This window comes from Zosterops lateralis (assembly GCF_965231275.1).
Source record: "Zosterops lateralis genome assembly, chromosome: 4".
In the NCBI taxonomy this organism is placed as follows: Eukaryota; Metazoa; Chordata; class Aves; order Passeriformes; family Zosteropidae; genus Zosterops; species Zosterops lateralis.
The window spans coordinates 17,566,961-17,583,883 of record NC_139765.1 but is presented as its reverse complement, the minus strand read 5'-3'; the positions used below and the strand labels follow the sequence as shown (position 1 = coordinate 17,583,883).

The following is a 16,923-nucleotide window of genomic DNA, read 5'->3' as shown; positions in this document are numbered from 1 at the left end:
CACAGAATTGCTAGCTACCTTTAATTTTGGCATCTCCCATGATCACTGCACTCAGTAATTAACTCCTGTCTGATGTTTGAGGATGTACAAACACTCAAGGATGTCTCTACTACTCAGTCAAGACAGGAGTGTTATAAATTCCTGCCAAACTTCAGTTACAGTGAGCTAGATGCCTCTGTAAATTATGCATAGTTTGTCCTTCTAGCAACACCTGCTCATGAGCTATTTAGATTTTTTAATATATAAGAGATTTTTCTTTAGTTTTTAAATTATCCATTTAGTTTGTGCAAACTGGAATAGTCAAGAAGTCAGATGTTCATGATAGAAACACTTAATTTTCAGTGACTTTGCACAGCTCATTAATATTGAAGTGCTTACTTTCTTAATATTTACAGCCATAGGACTAAATCCATTGCTTAATATTTGAAGGTTAATTGGAACAAACATTTGATATTTCACTTTATATTTTTTTGCTTTAAATTCCTGTCTTTCATGCCTACTATTCCCTTGTAAAGCTCTCAATAGGAGAAAGCTTCTAAGAAGTCCTGAGGCTTCTCAGAACTGTTCTTATAAATGATGCTGCTAGTCTAGCTTCATCCTTTGGAAAACCTTTTTTATCTAAATGAAAGACATCTTTCCTGAATCAGTTTTGCTTATTCTAGAATAGTGCTGTCATATGGGTTTTGCACTAAAAATAATCACTAGCAAATACGTTTTCACCTCTAACTGTGGAATACTAACAAAACTGTTGTTTTGAAAAAAAGCTGTCTATAATAGCAATATGTTGAGTGGTGATGTAATGTAATATTTTAAACAGAATTTCTCTATCTTGCTAAATGTAATAAATCAAACAGACCTGACTTTTGTTAGTTGGAAGAATCCAGAATCCATGTGTGTGTTTGCAAGCTATGGTAAAGCAGTGCACTTCTCTAAGCTGCTTTTTTACTGTGTCTCTTATTACAGCTCACAGATGTTCTCTTGCTGTGATGTAATGTACAGTAAATCAGGAGACAGTCTAGTTAAATTTAATTTTGTAGTAACGTATGCTTTAAAAATAAAATCCATGGCAGTGCTGTCTGTAACTGCTGCTTACTTTAAATAAGAGGCAAGTTTAGCAGTGAAAGGAGGATTAAAACATTTTTTGCTCTCAATTTTTTCAGTTGAAACTTTGGTCTCTGCTACTTTGCTATTTCAAACATTGTGAGTTGCTGAAGTGGAAAAAAGAGGAGGCAAAATCCTGCCAAATGAAAAAAACTTCTGTCACTTTTTTTCCTAGAAAAATCCTTACAGCAAAGTGAGAATAACCAAAAAATTCAAAGTGTTTTCTAGTTAGTCTCAACATACTGCATCTGCAAAAGAATAAGACCGCATTGTCTGATTAAGAGTAATTTTAGTCAACGCTCTGTAATATAAACCTTATGATACTTGGGTAGGATCTGTTAGACAATGTTCTCTTGACTTGACTTGCACTGGCGTGTGAAATAAAATAGTGTTGGCAGTGACTCACTGCCAGGACCCCTGGTACCATTAAGTTCATGCCAGCAGGAAAAGGGTTTTTGCCAGCCTCATTTGTGCTTGGAAATTTTATCATGCATTTTAGGATTTTTACCTTAGCCACTTTGTTATTGTATTTAATGTGGTTCTAGGGGTGTGTCCTTAACCTACTGGTTCCTATAATCTGGAATCAGTGAATTCTGCCACCAAAGTGTGGAGTTTGGGTCATTGCCAGGTAAATGCGTCTTTCAAAGTTGCCACCTCATGGACTTGCAGTGGCTTCATTGCCGAAGTTCTGGCTGGTTACACACCTCTGATAAAGGTGTGTAAAACCAGTGAGAACTGTTACCTCAAGATGCTAAAGTGCGTAGGAGGAGAAGCTTTATTTTATTTTTAAGACCCGTGAGCCTTTGTAGTCCATCTTCAGGAAGTTAAAACACCCTCTGCAGGCTCTTTATAGGATTTTTAATGAGATGGTGGTGAGAATATCAGTTTTTGATGCTTTCTGCCAGATGTTTACTCAGCATGATACAGTGGAGTGTAGGCATGGATTAGGTTGCGGCAAATGTGCATCTGATCAAGTATTTTAGTAGGCAATAATCAATAGCAAATGCTTAGGAAACATCATAAGAGACAGAGAAGGGATACAATCTTGTTTATCTTAAATACTCTTCTAGCCTCTAGTAAACTGAGGCTTAAAAACTTCCTGTACTGGACATGCTCTCTCTTGTGAGGGTAGCTTGGAATGAGATAGGTTGTGTCTTGGAAACAGCGGAGTTGCACTTCAGAGCAGGGATAGCTTAATTTGAGCTGCTGTAAGAGTTCTCTGCTTCTACTGAAGGGTTTTTTTTCTGCTTTTGCAGTGGGCATGGCTTCAAACTGCACATAGTTTTGTGTGCTTCTCTGGCTTTCTGGCCCAGGGTGTTAATGTTAGAATATTTGTGCTTTTCAGTATAAGAAATCCATGCTTGTGTACTTCAGTAGTGATGCTCTAAAACGTGGTGCTTCAGCCACCTAATGTAGCATCTAGCTGTCCTGGCAGTAAAGGTGAAATTTCCAAGACAGAGTTGGATGGATGGCTGGGTTTGTGAACCATTAGAGCTGTGTCAAGAGTAACTATTCTCATTCATGAATCATGATTCCAGAGTTATGAGCTGTGCTCAAATATCCTAGATAAATTTGTAGACTTCTCTGTGAATTAGCTTGTAGACAGTGTTATGCTGTCATGAGTCTGTTATTTCTGTCATACTGATTAGGCTGAAGAGAGCTAATTCTAGACAACCCTGCAATATCTCAAGCAGAAATAGGTATTGTTTTGACTTGTAGTGGTTCTAATCTGCCTACCTCAAAATTACTATAAAAAGTAGATTTTTATTTTGGATGTCCATGCTGGAGTTGCTGTTGCTTTTCTGATGCACTGAGGCACAGAAGGGAACCAGTGTTGGCTGTTGAGCTGAAAAATTAATTGCAGGGTGGGCTGCTTTCTTGGTTGTCTGTGGTGCAGCACCACCAGTCAGAGATGAAGTCAGCTGAGCTGGTTACAGAGGCTTGCTTTTGTGTCTGAAATACCCAACTAGAGTGCGTAAGTATATGCTGGCTGCAGTAGGCCTCTCTTCCTCAGTATATATTGCTTCAGAAATCACCAGAAAATTGTCACTGAGATTTGTAATTCTAATTCCTCTTCTTGCCTTTTAAGTAGTCTCATTTGCAAGTAATGGGCAACTTTCTTTTGGCATGTGTTACCCATTTTAAGTGCTGTTTCCATTTGACAAACTGAAGCTGCAGAGATTATTTCATCATGAGATAAAGGAATAAAATTTCAGATAAGAGGAACTGAAAAGAGCTGTGCACATTATTCATATCAAACAAATTTGAGTTTTATGGATCTAAATCCGTTTAAAATGTTGCATGTATTTGTGGGCTAAGAAAGAAGAAAAGCATAATGAGCAGCATAGATTATTTTTCTCATTTCCTTCTGCTGCTGACGTAGTTTCTTCTGGTAAAGATGAGCTTTCTGAAATGCATGCTTTTTAGAAGACAGGAAAGAGCTGCTTGCTTGTCTCAATAGGAGTTGCCATCACTTTATACTACAGCAGAAACACCAATAAGGAGTATGTGGGTTGCAATTTAAGTGACATCATGGTTTTCTATAAGGCTCTTCCTGAAGCTGAATTTATCTAAAATATCCCTTCACCAGCATGGTGTGAATCATCCCTTCAGTGAGGAGGTCCACATTTACCAGAAACTTTGAGTCTCTGATTTACATTATTTATCCGTGAGGCCATCATGTTGGATATCCCAAAATACTTTTGAAGTGTGACTGCCACAGACAAATAAAGCAAACTGGGGGAGTAAACCAAAAAGGAAGAAAATAATGGTGGGGAAACAGGCAATCTTAATATTGAGAGAGTTTCTCTGCAGGAGGGAAGACACTGCTATATGTTTAAATAAGTAAAACCCTTCCATTTGCTCTTACTTGGGTGGCCAAGAAATGGTGAATAAGAGTGTCTGCATGGTTCAAGGTTTATATTTAACTTGCAGTCTCATGTCTTTTACATGATGTCTGAGGCTCCTCAGGGTTTTTAAGAAGACTTGAAGTCAGGACATGAGTTGGAAGAGGAGAATTGTAGTGTGGTAACTGTGTCGAAACAAGCATATAGAAGTATTCCCTGGAAGAATGTATTTTTGAGTGTGAAAGTTATATCTAAAGAACATTGGTTATGTGTATTTCACTCCTTGTGTGCCACATATGAATGGTACAGGATGTATTCACTGTGTGGTGTATGACTGAAATGCAGAAGCTATGCAAACAGTTCAGTAAGTAAACAAGAGTTTTGCATGGGAAATGTTATGTACACCGGGGCAATGTAGGCAAGGGGGAGTGCTAATATATGGGAATATGATAAATCAAGAAGTGCTGAGATAGGCATGTTGTACTGAAGAGATTCCAGTAGGTGCACTTGGCACAGGGGAGTTGCCTCTGATGCACTAGAGCAGAGGCTGCAAAGCACAGCACTTGTATTTGTGCTTCTGCTGCTCTGTGAAAAATAAAAACTGCATTTTCCTACCTCTTGATGAGGTGGCTTTGAACTGCATGAGACTGTGTAGGTTGAAAATGTTGGCAAACTTAACATTGATGTGTTTGATTTTTTTTTTATTTCTGATTTTTTTTTTTTTTTTTTTTTTGTAGGTTTATAAAATTTCCCCCAAATTTTCTTTCTTGGTGACATCCGGTCCCTTTGTTTACACGGCAATAGCTGTCATAAACACGCTTGTGAACAGCAGTCTTCTTCATGGGGAGGCCCCCATAATCCTGTCATTGCATCCTTCTTTCACTGTGCCAGAGAATAGATTCCAAGTTCAGACAGGTGAGTTCTTGACACAGAAGGGAAAAGGTAGCTTCCTACTGATTTGCACTTCACTTGCAATGCAAGGTTGAGTGTTTAGAACCCTGTGTTCTACTGTGAATCTTAATTCTTTTTGTTAATGACATAATTTACAGGTCTGTGACAGAGAGGTGATAAATTGTAAACAGTTAACCCCATCACTTCATGTTTTTTTCCAGAATTTTTTTTTGTATGTTACAAAATAGGTGTGCTCTTTCTCTTGCTTCTAAAGGTGAGAAGAAAAAAAAATCCATGAAATATTTATTCATAAAATCACAGTGCAGCTACTTTGTAACGCTTGTGTCAATTTCAGATTACGTTTTTGTTAAAAGCTGCCTTTTTATGTTGTTGTGATGTAGAAGAATTGGTGAGGAGGAGGATTGATTGCTCGTGTATGACATGAGGAGGAGGGTTGCGTATTCAGCTTTCCATAGCTGCTGTATTGCAGCAGTTTATGCAGTTTGACTGCTAATAATCTAAAGCAAAATAGTACCCATGTAGTAGATTTTGAGCGTCAGTTTGTAATTTAAAATCTTCTTTGGGCTCTGTTTGCATGATAAAATTGCTTGCCTGGTTGGTTGACTGTGTAATGAGGTAGTGACAGAGACTGAGCATAGAGAGTTAATAAATGTCAACATGGTGCTTTAGTTCAGGTACACTTCATTTGTTGTTTATGCTATATTAATAATTGTATGGCAAGACATCACTTTAACTGTGCAGATGTGATGTCTTTTTCTGCTGCTTAATGTGGTTATATAGATAGACAGTAGATGTATTTTTGGTTTTGAACCTTGTATGACTTTGCTTTTAGGGTCTGTAAGCTAACTGGCATTTTTTTGGGTAAAACTATCTGGAAATCCACAGATGTGCATGTAAAGGTCTATGTGTTGATCACATTTCTGAACACTCGTTCTTTCTATCTTGAGCTCTTTCTCTCTGTCTTCCGAACTTCAAGATGTCTGTATCTAAATTTAACAGGTAGCTTATTAAGTGTTTTGAAATTATTAGACCAATACTAATGTGCATTAATTAATCCAATATGTAATCTTTAAGACAAGCTAAGTACTGTATTTCAGGCTACAATAAAGAGATATTTGTTGCTTTTTTTTCTGAAGATTTTCATTGATTGGGTACTCAAGATTTTATTGTGGCCAGTTCAGTGGTCAGGTCAGGTGAAGTTAGCCACATGTATATAGTGAAGGCCTTTTAGTATACGAGAGGAAACAGTGAGTATTTTGTCACTAGTATCTTTCAGAGATCTAAATACTGCTGAAACCAATATTAGTGAGCAGAGAATTTACTGCACCAACACAAAATGTATTTTTATCTGATGTTTCACTGAATGTGTCCTGAGCTTCATGAAAGAAGATGAGAGCCCTGTGAATTCTGTTGCTTGTTTTATTCTCTCTCATGGAAGTATTTGTCTGTAGGAATGATTGCCCTTTGCTTTCAGTGCTTCAGTTTGTACCCCGGAATGTGGATATTGGTTTCTGCACCTTCAGCCAGCGCATTGAGAGAGGGCTGACAATGGCATTCCTGGAGGTGAACAAACACCAGGAGTTCTACAACTTCACTGTGCAGGTGAGAGCATGAGCACGTTTTCCTTCTGTCCTTTTTCCCTCCTGACCTTTGCTTGTCCTGTGTTTCATCCAGACAGTAAAATGAGTTAGGTGTTCACTGGCTATCACTTGCAATCTAGGTAATGTGGAACTATGAGGCTTTGTCATGAAGTCAGTTGGGTTTTTTCCCCTACAAAATGATACAGCACCACATATTACAAGCTTATATAAGCCTTTTGAAAAAAAGATCTGAGGTGATAATTTATATTCAAAAGCATTATTGAATATGATAAGGTTTATAATTTCTCAAATAAAAACTGTTCCAACCCTTACTACAGTCACTCTCATCATAGTTTACTATAAAAGAGTAAGGTGTGGTTAAAAGGCTTTTGTTGGAAGAAAGCTTTCAGGTGTCATTGCCATGCTGGAAAGCCTGTTAGGGAATATAGGAGTTACATGACCCTGCCATCATGTGAGCAAACGTGCTAGTTGCTTCTGAGGTCTAGAAATACTTAGAGTATATGATGCCTGTGACAGCTGCTACTGGAACTTCACACATGAAGGGTATCACACATGTGCAGAGCCCTGAATCACTCAGCAGAGCTTAGAGCTTCCCTGGAAAGTCAGTAATTCAGTTTAATGAGACCAACTCCCTCTTCTGTTTGAATTCTTAAATTTAATCTAACTTTGTTGTAATACCAAACTCAGTAAAAATTTTATTATGCTGTTTAACTGACACCATAAATACCCAACTGTGGCACCCTAAAATAAATTCAGGAACAAAAATGACATAAATTTTAGAGTACCTAAAGTACTACGTAGTATATATAGAAAAGTGCTCAGAACTTCAAACACAGTGTCACTGCATAGACTGAAGACAGAACATGCAAAACAATTTCTTAGGCTGTCAGCTTAGCCAACTTATTTTAAATATTTCTTATTTTTCAGATGAGGTTTATCTACATGAATACAGTTGCTTTGTAAATGCAAAGAACATCCATTTTCAGAACTTTTTTTTACTGTAATCAATCTCTTTCTTCTGTTTCATGCATTTTGGCATTCATCTAAAGGCTTATTTATGACTAGATTTATTTTGCTGACTGTCTTGCTATGTGTTTTTTTCCCTCATTATTTCCTGGGCTGTAGCTTTCAGATCATTCTGGACAATGATTGACCCTAAAGGATAACTCTTTGAAGAGGAATTTGCATGTAACTTTGCCTCTTCCAAGACTCAGTTGGCTGAACCAATCTGGAACAGATGTTTCTCTGTCTTGATGTGAATTGCCCTTCTCTTCATATTAGAGGAATAAGAAAAGTCTGTCAGGGAAGGGATGGAAATAGAGATGGACATGGCAGTGATTTGATTTTGCTGACTCTGCTTCAATACTGTCTTTCCAGATACTGAATATAACTCTAAGCAGGCCTGGGGTGGCATTTCGACAGGGCCCTGTGAGCATTGTTTTTGCCATCCGAGACAGGCATGGTTTTCTAAATGGGTCCGAAGTCAGCGAGCAGCTCAGAAACTTGTCCATGGTGGAATTCAGCTTCTATCTGGGTTTTCCTGTGCAGCAGATTGCTGAACGTGAGTATTTGCTGTTACCCAGTACTGCAAAATATTTTTGTCTAGTATCTTCCATCTCTACAATTTTAAAATAATTTTGTGCATAAGTGATAATGCAGCTTCAAGTACCTAACTTGTAATGTGAGTTCTGCAGAGCAAATCTATGCCTCTTTCTACTCACATTTTGGTGTTGCAGCATCTCGCTGCTTTTGTCATCATACCTGCCTTTTGTGTTAGGTCAGTTGTACTTAACCTGGCTTTGTCAGTCCATTGGTCTTAGTCCAGATCTAAAAATAAAAAAATCACGTAGATCAGTATTGCTGTGGAGTGCAGTCCAAGGTATGTCTCTATGCTTATGTCTACAAGAGGCCTTTGCCAATTCTCAGGAGTGTTCACTGCTTTCAGTGTTGTGCTGCTCTTAACTGTGTCTTCTAGAAGGCCTGGGACACTGGCTACATAAACTGATATCTGCTCATATAGTCTGAATTAATTTGTCTATGCAGTCTGTTACGTTTTAAGGTATTACCTTTCTCACTTTTTATGTACATTTGCGTGGCAAGGCACTTTATTTGGACCACTGTCATCCTAAACATAGATGAATGGAAACTGCCTGCATAACAGAGGTTGCTTGACATTGGGCCTTGACAACTTATGTTTGGTTAGATTTTTCAGATAACTCATGAATGTAGGCAAGATCATGGGAGAATAGTACTTGCCTTTCCCTGCTGGTGGGTGTTATTGACTCAGCCCAATAATTCCCCATTTCTCCTATCTCACTGTGTTTTTAATTTTCGGAGTCGTTTCTGTGAGCTGTAGAGGTGCATAACACGTGACACAGTGAGTTTTGCAATACAGTTAAACATCTAGTGGAAGATCAGGTCTAATAGTAGCTGATGTTCATTATGCAGCTGTGTATGTCAGTGAAAATACTGTAGAGTCACTGTCAGCAGAAAAATTGCTCTCCTTAGTGCCTTTCGATCTAGGTAAGATGATTGCACAGGATACTTCCCCATTTACTGGAAGCAGTTTAAACATACTAATTTTTTGAAGCTTTTTATTTAACTTTTTTCACCATTTTTGATCCCTCTGCTCCCATAATCAATTAAAAATGTATGAGGTCGTTGACTCATTTCAGTTAAGCATTTGTGTTCTCATTTGGTCTCACACAGAGTGTGAGCTCTCAGCAGTGGTAGGTCTGTTTAGTGGAGCCAGGACCAAAAGTCTTGAGAATCTCTGTCCATAGATGACTAGCATCTCTTTTTATCTTGGAAGCCACAGAACATCTCACACTGTGAGCTGTGGTCTTTATTGCTCACTGAATTAAAATAAAATGTTGCTCTTTTCTTGATTGCTTGAAATACACTTCTTTTTATGTCATACCTTTTATGCATTTGCACTTGAGTTTAGGTAATATTTTTGGTGTTGAGGGATGCTTTTTTCCCTGTGATGTACTACATCAGCTCTTACAGCTTTTAGTTTTGTCCACATATTCTGAAATTATATTTGTAGTGTATTTGCAGGTTGCCCCTTGCTGAGAATCTATCTCCTGGATTGTGCAGTAGAGCTGTGGTGCAATTAAGGGATAACAGACTTTCTACCAAGGCTGGTGTATCCTGAAAGAGAGGCTGGTCATAGGGGGAAGACATTCCTGTTAAACATGCATGTACATGGTTCTCCTTGGGGTTGGAACTGGATGACCTCTAAGGTCCCTTCCAAACTAAACAATTTTATGATTCTATTTTTGTTTCCTGATGGTACTTAGGAAATTTGAAATCACCTTAATGCTTGTATCAGGAGCTGTCCCTGTGTTACCTGCATGCGTACAGTGCCTGGTTAGTGGGCATGACTCCAGGCCAGTGCCAGTGGAGTCCTGTGGTCATTCACATGTCAATTACAAAACCAAGTAAAGTAGAATGAGTGGAGAGGTCAGGATTTTTAGGAACTATGAGATCTTCCCAAAGATTGCAATCCAGAAAACATGAGGATTTAGTGGATAAGGTGTCCTGAATTCAGGAACATCTTGTCAGCATTTGACTTGCTTGCTGTTAGAGGAACTTGTATTTACTATAGATTGAGCCCATTGCAGGACAGCACATCTGGGTTTGCACTGGTCTAGTTTGGTCTCAGTAGTGCTTTGATAGGCGCTGTTCTGGAATACCAGCTATGGTGCTAGTTGGTAAATTGGCCAAGTGGTAACATTGTTTCTCAGATTACTGGAGCTGTGGGTCCTTCTGTCAGCAAGCACAGAAATGATGAATGTAATTCAGATTCTTTTATCAGTGAGACAACCACAGCCAGTTATTTTTAGCTGTTCCTGCAGGTTTTTACATTGCTGCTGTGACTGGATTTTGAGCCTAAGGGTTTTAGATCTTGAGATTCAGAACCAAAAATCCTGTCCAAAGGCTCAGCAGCATTGGGCAGATCCTTCCTGAAACATTTTATTCAACAGACTGTTGGGTGTGACCAAAAGCCAGATCCTCAAAGCTACTTTGGCAGGGAGATGCCTAAATGTTTTTGTTTTCTAGGCCCTGAACTCTGCATTCATGCTTTCCCTTGCCCTGCAGAGCAACTGCAGCAGGGGAGGTGTTACAACACCTTAGATATAGCTGCTTTGGTCTGTGCAAATAATTATGCAAACCTCGGCTTTCAGTGTGACCTTTTCTAGAAAAGTTGGATATTTACATGTAAACAGTTTATGCATGTTAGTGTTTATATGTAAATATGAAATGTTCCATGCCATACTATTCTGTGCCATTTGTGCCTTAGTTTATCAGGCATGCTAACAATTAATACTCTTGGTGGTGACTTTCTTTTTTCCTTTAAGGACTCTGTGCATGATCTTTTAAGTTCTATAGTTGCATCTGAAGAAATTGTATGTGGGTGAGCTGTGTGCCCAGGCTCAACCCCCAACCTGGGGGCTTGAATTTGATCATACCCAAGAAAATCTACTTGTGCATGTCAGCATTGTTAAGTGAGACTTTGACATCAATATGCCAAATGTGAGCCTTGTTCCAAAGAATGTATTTGTTCCTTGCCACTTGTTTTGCATTGCCTTTCGCACACTGTCCTCTCATGGTTTTTATTCACATAAATAAAATGTCCTGTTTATGATTTTAACTGTAGCTTTTGTCCCCTGTAGTACATCATTAACACCAGGAATTCTTTGTCAGTTTTTTCCCCACTCATGTAGAGTCAGGATTAGAAGTGGAAGTAGTTTGACATATTTGGACTGTTCTTTGCAGGAATAGGGCTGTGAAAATGGCCAAACCTGGAAACTTCCAGACTTTCTTCTTTCCTCACAAGGCTTCTAGGTGACTTCAGCCACATGTTTCTATTCAGATGTCCAGTTAACACCTTTCCCATGGTTATTTTTCATTGTCTGCCTTATGGCTCATTTTTCAGATTGTAAATTGGTTAGATGGTCATGACCTACATGTCAGAAAACCAAGAAAGAAAACCAAGTCTAATCACAGGGTTTGGGTGCTAGTTCATTAAAATTACAGAAAACTATCTATTTGGTGTCTCTTTATGGCTAGCAGATTTCTTGGAGGACAGGTAAAGGCTAGCTGTGGAGTAGATGGCAATATTTGCCTTCATGAATTTATCCTGAATAAAGCTCTTTGTTTTGATTGGGACTTGAAGTAGAGAGAGTTGCCTTGGGACTTGCTATTTATTCAGTGCTAAGTAGCACTTTGATGCGTGTCATCTATTTGGGCTGTCTTGGAGATGTTACAAGGCCAATAGCATAAATATAAAACTGTATGATATGGTCCAAGGACTGCAGAAATATTTGGCAATTCTTTTCTGGGTGGATTTTGGATCAGATTTTTAAACAGGCACTGTGTTGCTATTGCCCACACCCCAGTATTTGCATGGAATCTTATTTTTCATTTAATGCCTTCTCATTTGAAATACTGCATTCCCTCCACGCTTTCCACTATTGTTCTCCATTTATCAGAGCTAAGAATGATCAGCACGATACCAATTCTATCCTGCATGGTCCCACACATCTGTAGGAGGGAGTTAGATATCCTTAGAACATCTGGCAGTGGCCATACTGCCTGAGCGATGTGCTTTAGACTGCTGTCAGTAGGTCTCTGGGTGACCAGGTGACCGTTTCCCTTTTCATTCGGCATCAAATTGATGCTGTTACACAGTATGTTACCCCACGCCTTTTGAGGGGCAACAAGTTGTGACGTGGGAGTGGACCTTGACAGAGGACAGCAGGCAGCAGCTTGGTGAAACATGGAAAGCTCTTTATTATCTGACTCCAATGGGCTTATATACATTTTGTACAGAGGGCCAAGATTGGCCCAAAGAGGTTACAACCTCCTGACTCCATTGGTCAATATGACCATCAGTCAAGTTCTCTCTCAGAGAACAAGAATGCAAAACATACAGATAAATTCCAAGAATATAACATTGTTTACATGAAGCAGCGTGAGAAGCTGCTGCAAGGACTCAAACACTTGAAACCAAGAAATGCAGGGACGACAACAGTATGGTGCTCCAGCGCTGTGTGTTACAATCTTCTAATGATGCCAGCATCTACTTCATTAATGCATCCAGAGTCATTAGCAGACCAGCTGCAATCTAGCTAATAATTGCATTTTGTCTATCCAACTTCCCCCTCAGAATAACAATCAGTCAGTGCTGTTAATAATTTTTAGTTCCAGAAGACATTAGAAATCTTGCAAATATGATCTTGCTACAGTGCTGAGACTCCAGATGAGCTCAAGATCTGTGTGTCAGTGAGACACTTGAGTGACCTGTGGTATAAGAATTGGAACCTGGGTTTGACGACTTCTGACAATTTTCAGCATTCGTCGTCGAGTTTTAAAACCTAGCCTTAGTTGGCAATGATCACAGCACATATTCATTTTCAATGTCAAAATTTTCTACTCAAGTTAGTTTGTTTTTAAGTTGCATGAATTCCGTGGAAAGTTTAATGAAAAGTCACCCAGCAATTTGCATTAATTAAATAGTTTTCAAGTACTAATTAGAAAAACTGAGAAGAGCACATAAAGTATTGAAGCAAAACATGATTTTGAGTTAAAGAAGAAAAAATTCAAAATTGCTAGGAGTTCAAACCATTATGGTCACTGGAAGGATTTTGATTTCCTTATCATGCTCTTTCCATGTATTAGAAGACAACAGAATCAGTTTTCAGTTTAGTTTATGCTTTTTTTGTTCAGCTTCCATTTCTAAATTGAAGTAAACAATTGCATGACTAAAGTAAATAGAATTTCAATCTAAAAGCTACAATCAAAAGAATCGAGTAGCAGGATGCCAAAAATAAGTGGGTGTGTTTAAATGGACTCAGATGCTTTTTGCTTGTCTGAGAATTTTGGAAATTTAGTGCATCCTGATAACTTGCATGGAGTGCCAGTGTTTCCTGTTCAGAAAGGACCATGTCCTAGCGGCCTTCTGAATACTAAGTCACAGAGAACCAGCCAGATGGTCATCTTGAAGCTAGTGGTGCTGTTATTGAAATAAAGGTGGAATAACCAAATTTTTTTTTTTCCAATAGGAGTTAGTTTTAAATCTGTGAAAATAAAAGGTAAAATGTAACTAATGATTCTTTTGCTTTTACCTTAACCAAAAAAATTCCTAAACTTTTTGAGAGGCAAAAGAATCAGATTTTTGGTACACTGACAGAGAACAGTTTGTCTACAAATGCTTACATCATTAAATTTGAAAAACTTTCATTTTCTATTTCTCTGAAACGTGGAGTAGTGGTAAATTATTCCGCAACTGTAGACATCTTTATTTTAAATTGATCCAGCATGGGCCAGGTCATTTAATTGTTATGTGCTGCATTCTTTCTGACTATGAAATGGTTTAAAAATTAACCTTTATATAATGCTTAGCAAACGACATCTGGATTAAGTATTTTGAGAAAGTTAAGACCATTCCTTTTCCTTATTACCATAGCGAAGCTTAAGACTTCCCTTGAGGAAACTGTTGGCCCAGCTCCCACATTCTCTTCTCTCCCAACATGTCTTTACTGCTCTCCAGTGGAAACCTTGGGAAAAATCTTATCTATACTGAAGTCAGTGGAAATAGACTCTTTTCCTTACTGGGGCAAGGGTTTCCCTCTGGAGCAGAGGATTTTTGGTTTTTTTTAATTTAGAAATTAAGACAGCTTGGAGCCAGCAAATCAAACAGAAAAGCCATGAGGTTTGTCTACAGCAGTGTTTCCATGTGCAGTTATTTGTGGGTTTTGTAAAAAAAATATTATCAAGGTGGTGTTTTTTTTAAATGCTTCTCCCTGCACAAGTCTGGAACACAAATCTCACGTGTTTATTTCTCTGCTTTACATTTATTGTTTCCTTGTAGTTTCTGCCTCAGAGAAGGTCTTATTTTCATCCTGAGACACTCATGAGTTGCCTCACTGCCCTTCAAGCAAGAGTCTGATCCAGCAGCTAGCTCAGTAAGAGTCACAGTTCAGACAGTGAGCTTTTAAATTCCTGGGAGCGATGACCTCAGTGCAGCAGCTTGAAGTCTTTCACGTTATAAATCTGACTGTTTCAGTTAGCTTCTTTTTGTTAGAGACAAACTCAGCAGTGTACATTCGGAGTACTCCCCTTGCCATTGTGTCTGCATTGCCTCAGGAGCAGTAATGCATCTGTGTAAATAAGATGCTTGCTGACAGTATAAATTATGTAGTGGCTTCTAGTTTTGTGTATGTTGCTCAGAATACTATTCTTATGGATGTTTTTCCTGCATTCTCTTTTTCTTTCAGCCTTTCATTATCCTAAGCTTAATGTGTCCCAGTTGATGAAATCTTCCTGGGTGAGAACAGGTATGTAGAGTTTCTGTGAGTAAGTAAAAGTGCAATTAGTTGTGTTTGTGGGATAACTAGCCTGCATAAATATCAATAGCCTAGGGGTGCTCCATTTTTATGAGGTAATGACATGTCTGAGCTGAATAAATTCTAAAACCAAAGGCCGAGTGACCTGGAATATCTGGGAAATATAAATCCCTGGTCTAGAATTAACTACTGAAATTCCATGATAATGCACACAAAGCACTTCTTGTCTGTAAGGGAGTTCATTCTTAGTGAAACAACTCAGACTGTCAGCCATAAAGTGTCTACTCTGCATGTTGTCAATATGCCACATTGATTTTTAGGTATCTACTTTAAATGAAACTTAAAATTTTATTTGTGTTACGCTTTCTACCAAAACATGCCCAGAATAAAACAGAGTGAAAATAGATGAATTCTGAGTACATGAAAGGCTTTAATCAGATTTCATTGATCTCTTCTGATTCATTCACAGAAGATTCCTCCCCACAAAGTCTTCTGAATGTTTTATTCTGTAATTTACGGATGTGGTTGAGCTGTCATGTTTGTGTGCTCAAAGGTTGTTGAGGTTGCCTACCTGCTGTAGGTCTTACCTGCTGCTTTTAAGCTTGGCTGGTGAGGAGGCTTTGCCTCCCAAACTTGTTCTTATGGTGCAGGTACCCCACTGGATACACTCTTGCCTTCCTACAACTTTTATCACCTATAGTTCACCTGTTGTATAGACTTTTTTTTCCAGGTTTTCATGTCTCCTCTCACCGGTCACCACTTTACTCTTTAAGCCGGAAACCAAATTGCACTTTAATTTCTCAAGCCCGCTTGATTTGTTTTAGAGAAGAAAGGTGTAGAATTTCAGATAATGCTCACTAATGTGAGAGAAGCTCCTATGTGTGTCTCGTAACCAGTGGCATCCTTCCTTAGAGATTCATGTTGGCTTTTTTTAGCTACACCTTCTCCCTCTCCTGCTCAGCCTTAGGTTTGTCCATTGCTGCTGAAAATTCCCTTAGCTTCTGCAGTAAAAAATGGGTTCTTCCAGCTCTGAAATCACATTCCCTTGGGTTTTAATAAACTTCCTGCCTGTAAGATTTTGAAAGCCACTTGTAGCAACTATTTTTTTTTTCTGTAGAGGAATTTTTTGTAGTCTCAGTTCTTGCAGGATTCTGGTTAGAGCTAGTAGACTTTGGCTGGGTTAGTGCTTTTAGTCAGTGTTTTGTATCATAAGGGTAATGAATCATGCCATGGGAAAATGATAGAATCTATGCATGTAAAGATCTTTAATATCAAATTACCCAGATATATGTGTATGTATCCCAGTAGTCATAAAAAGGTGGGATATACAGTGTTCTCCCTCTGATGTAGAATAAAATTCATGCTATTAAACATAATTTATTGATACTGAAATCCAATACACAGGCAAGAACAGTTTTCAGCTTGGTGTATATAATAGCCTTAGGTTGCTGTCTATTTTGCTATTTAATTCTGAGATACTTAATCTGTGATTGAATTTAGAAGACAGATATTGTTGATCTCAGTGTGAAATTATGCAAATGTTTCCTTTTTCTGACATCTGCAGTGAAAAGCTTAAAATTGAAAAGTGGCTTTAATATATTTGGCTTAAAACCTAAAAAAAAACCCTAAAAAAAAAAACTTTTAAAAAAGGTAAAAAAATATACATTATTTAATTAATTTTTATCTTATGGTGGCTTTTTATTAAGCACCACACTTAGAAGGAAATAAATGTGGAAACATAGAAAAAGCAGCTTCTAACAATACAAGCATTTTTAGTGGAGGATAATTAAAACTGAATTTATTTGATGCAGTCAGCAGTGAGTTGGTTTGCCGTCCTGGAGGACTTTTCAGTTGGATCATTTGAATGACTATTGCTCCATTCACTCCACATTTCTCTAACTGGATGCCATCTTCCTAGTGAAAGTCCACCCTTTTTTTTTCTTTTTTTTCATTTTCCTTCAGGGATTCCTCTCAGCATTAGCTGCCCCAGTGACTCAGGGTACCTGGTTGCCAAGTGAGCAGGGCCGCAAACCATTTTTTTTGTGCTGTGATTGGCATACTTGTTAATCTTATCAGGGGAAGTTGCACTTGAATACACAGCTTCATTCA

General features: G+C 38.3%; 1 protein-coding gene across 5 annotated transcripts in view; it reads left to right on the top strand.

Annotated features, from left to right (window-relative positions):
• The window catches only part of KIAA1549, a gene marked incomplete at its 5' end in the record, with an annotated part of 160,517 nt that overhangs the window by 88,971 nt on the left and 54,623 nt on the right, over nt 1–16,923 (top strand). For all 5 annotated transcript variants that reach the window (XR_014589924.1, XM_083859885.1, XM_083859887.1 and 2 more), the window contains 4 exons: nt 4,685–4,862; nt 6,334–6,461; nt 7,838–8,021; nt 14,746–14,805. Coding sequence is in view for 4 of the 5 variants with exons in the window: in XM_083859885.1 (XP_083716011.1) it covers nt 4,685–4,862; nt 6,334–6,461; nt 7,838–8,021; nt 14,746–14,805 (550 nt within the window). The remainder of the gene's footprint in view (nt 1–4,684; nt 4,863–6,333; nt 6,462–7,837; nt 8,022–14,745; nt 14,806–16,923) is intronic.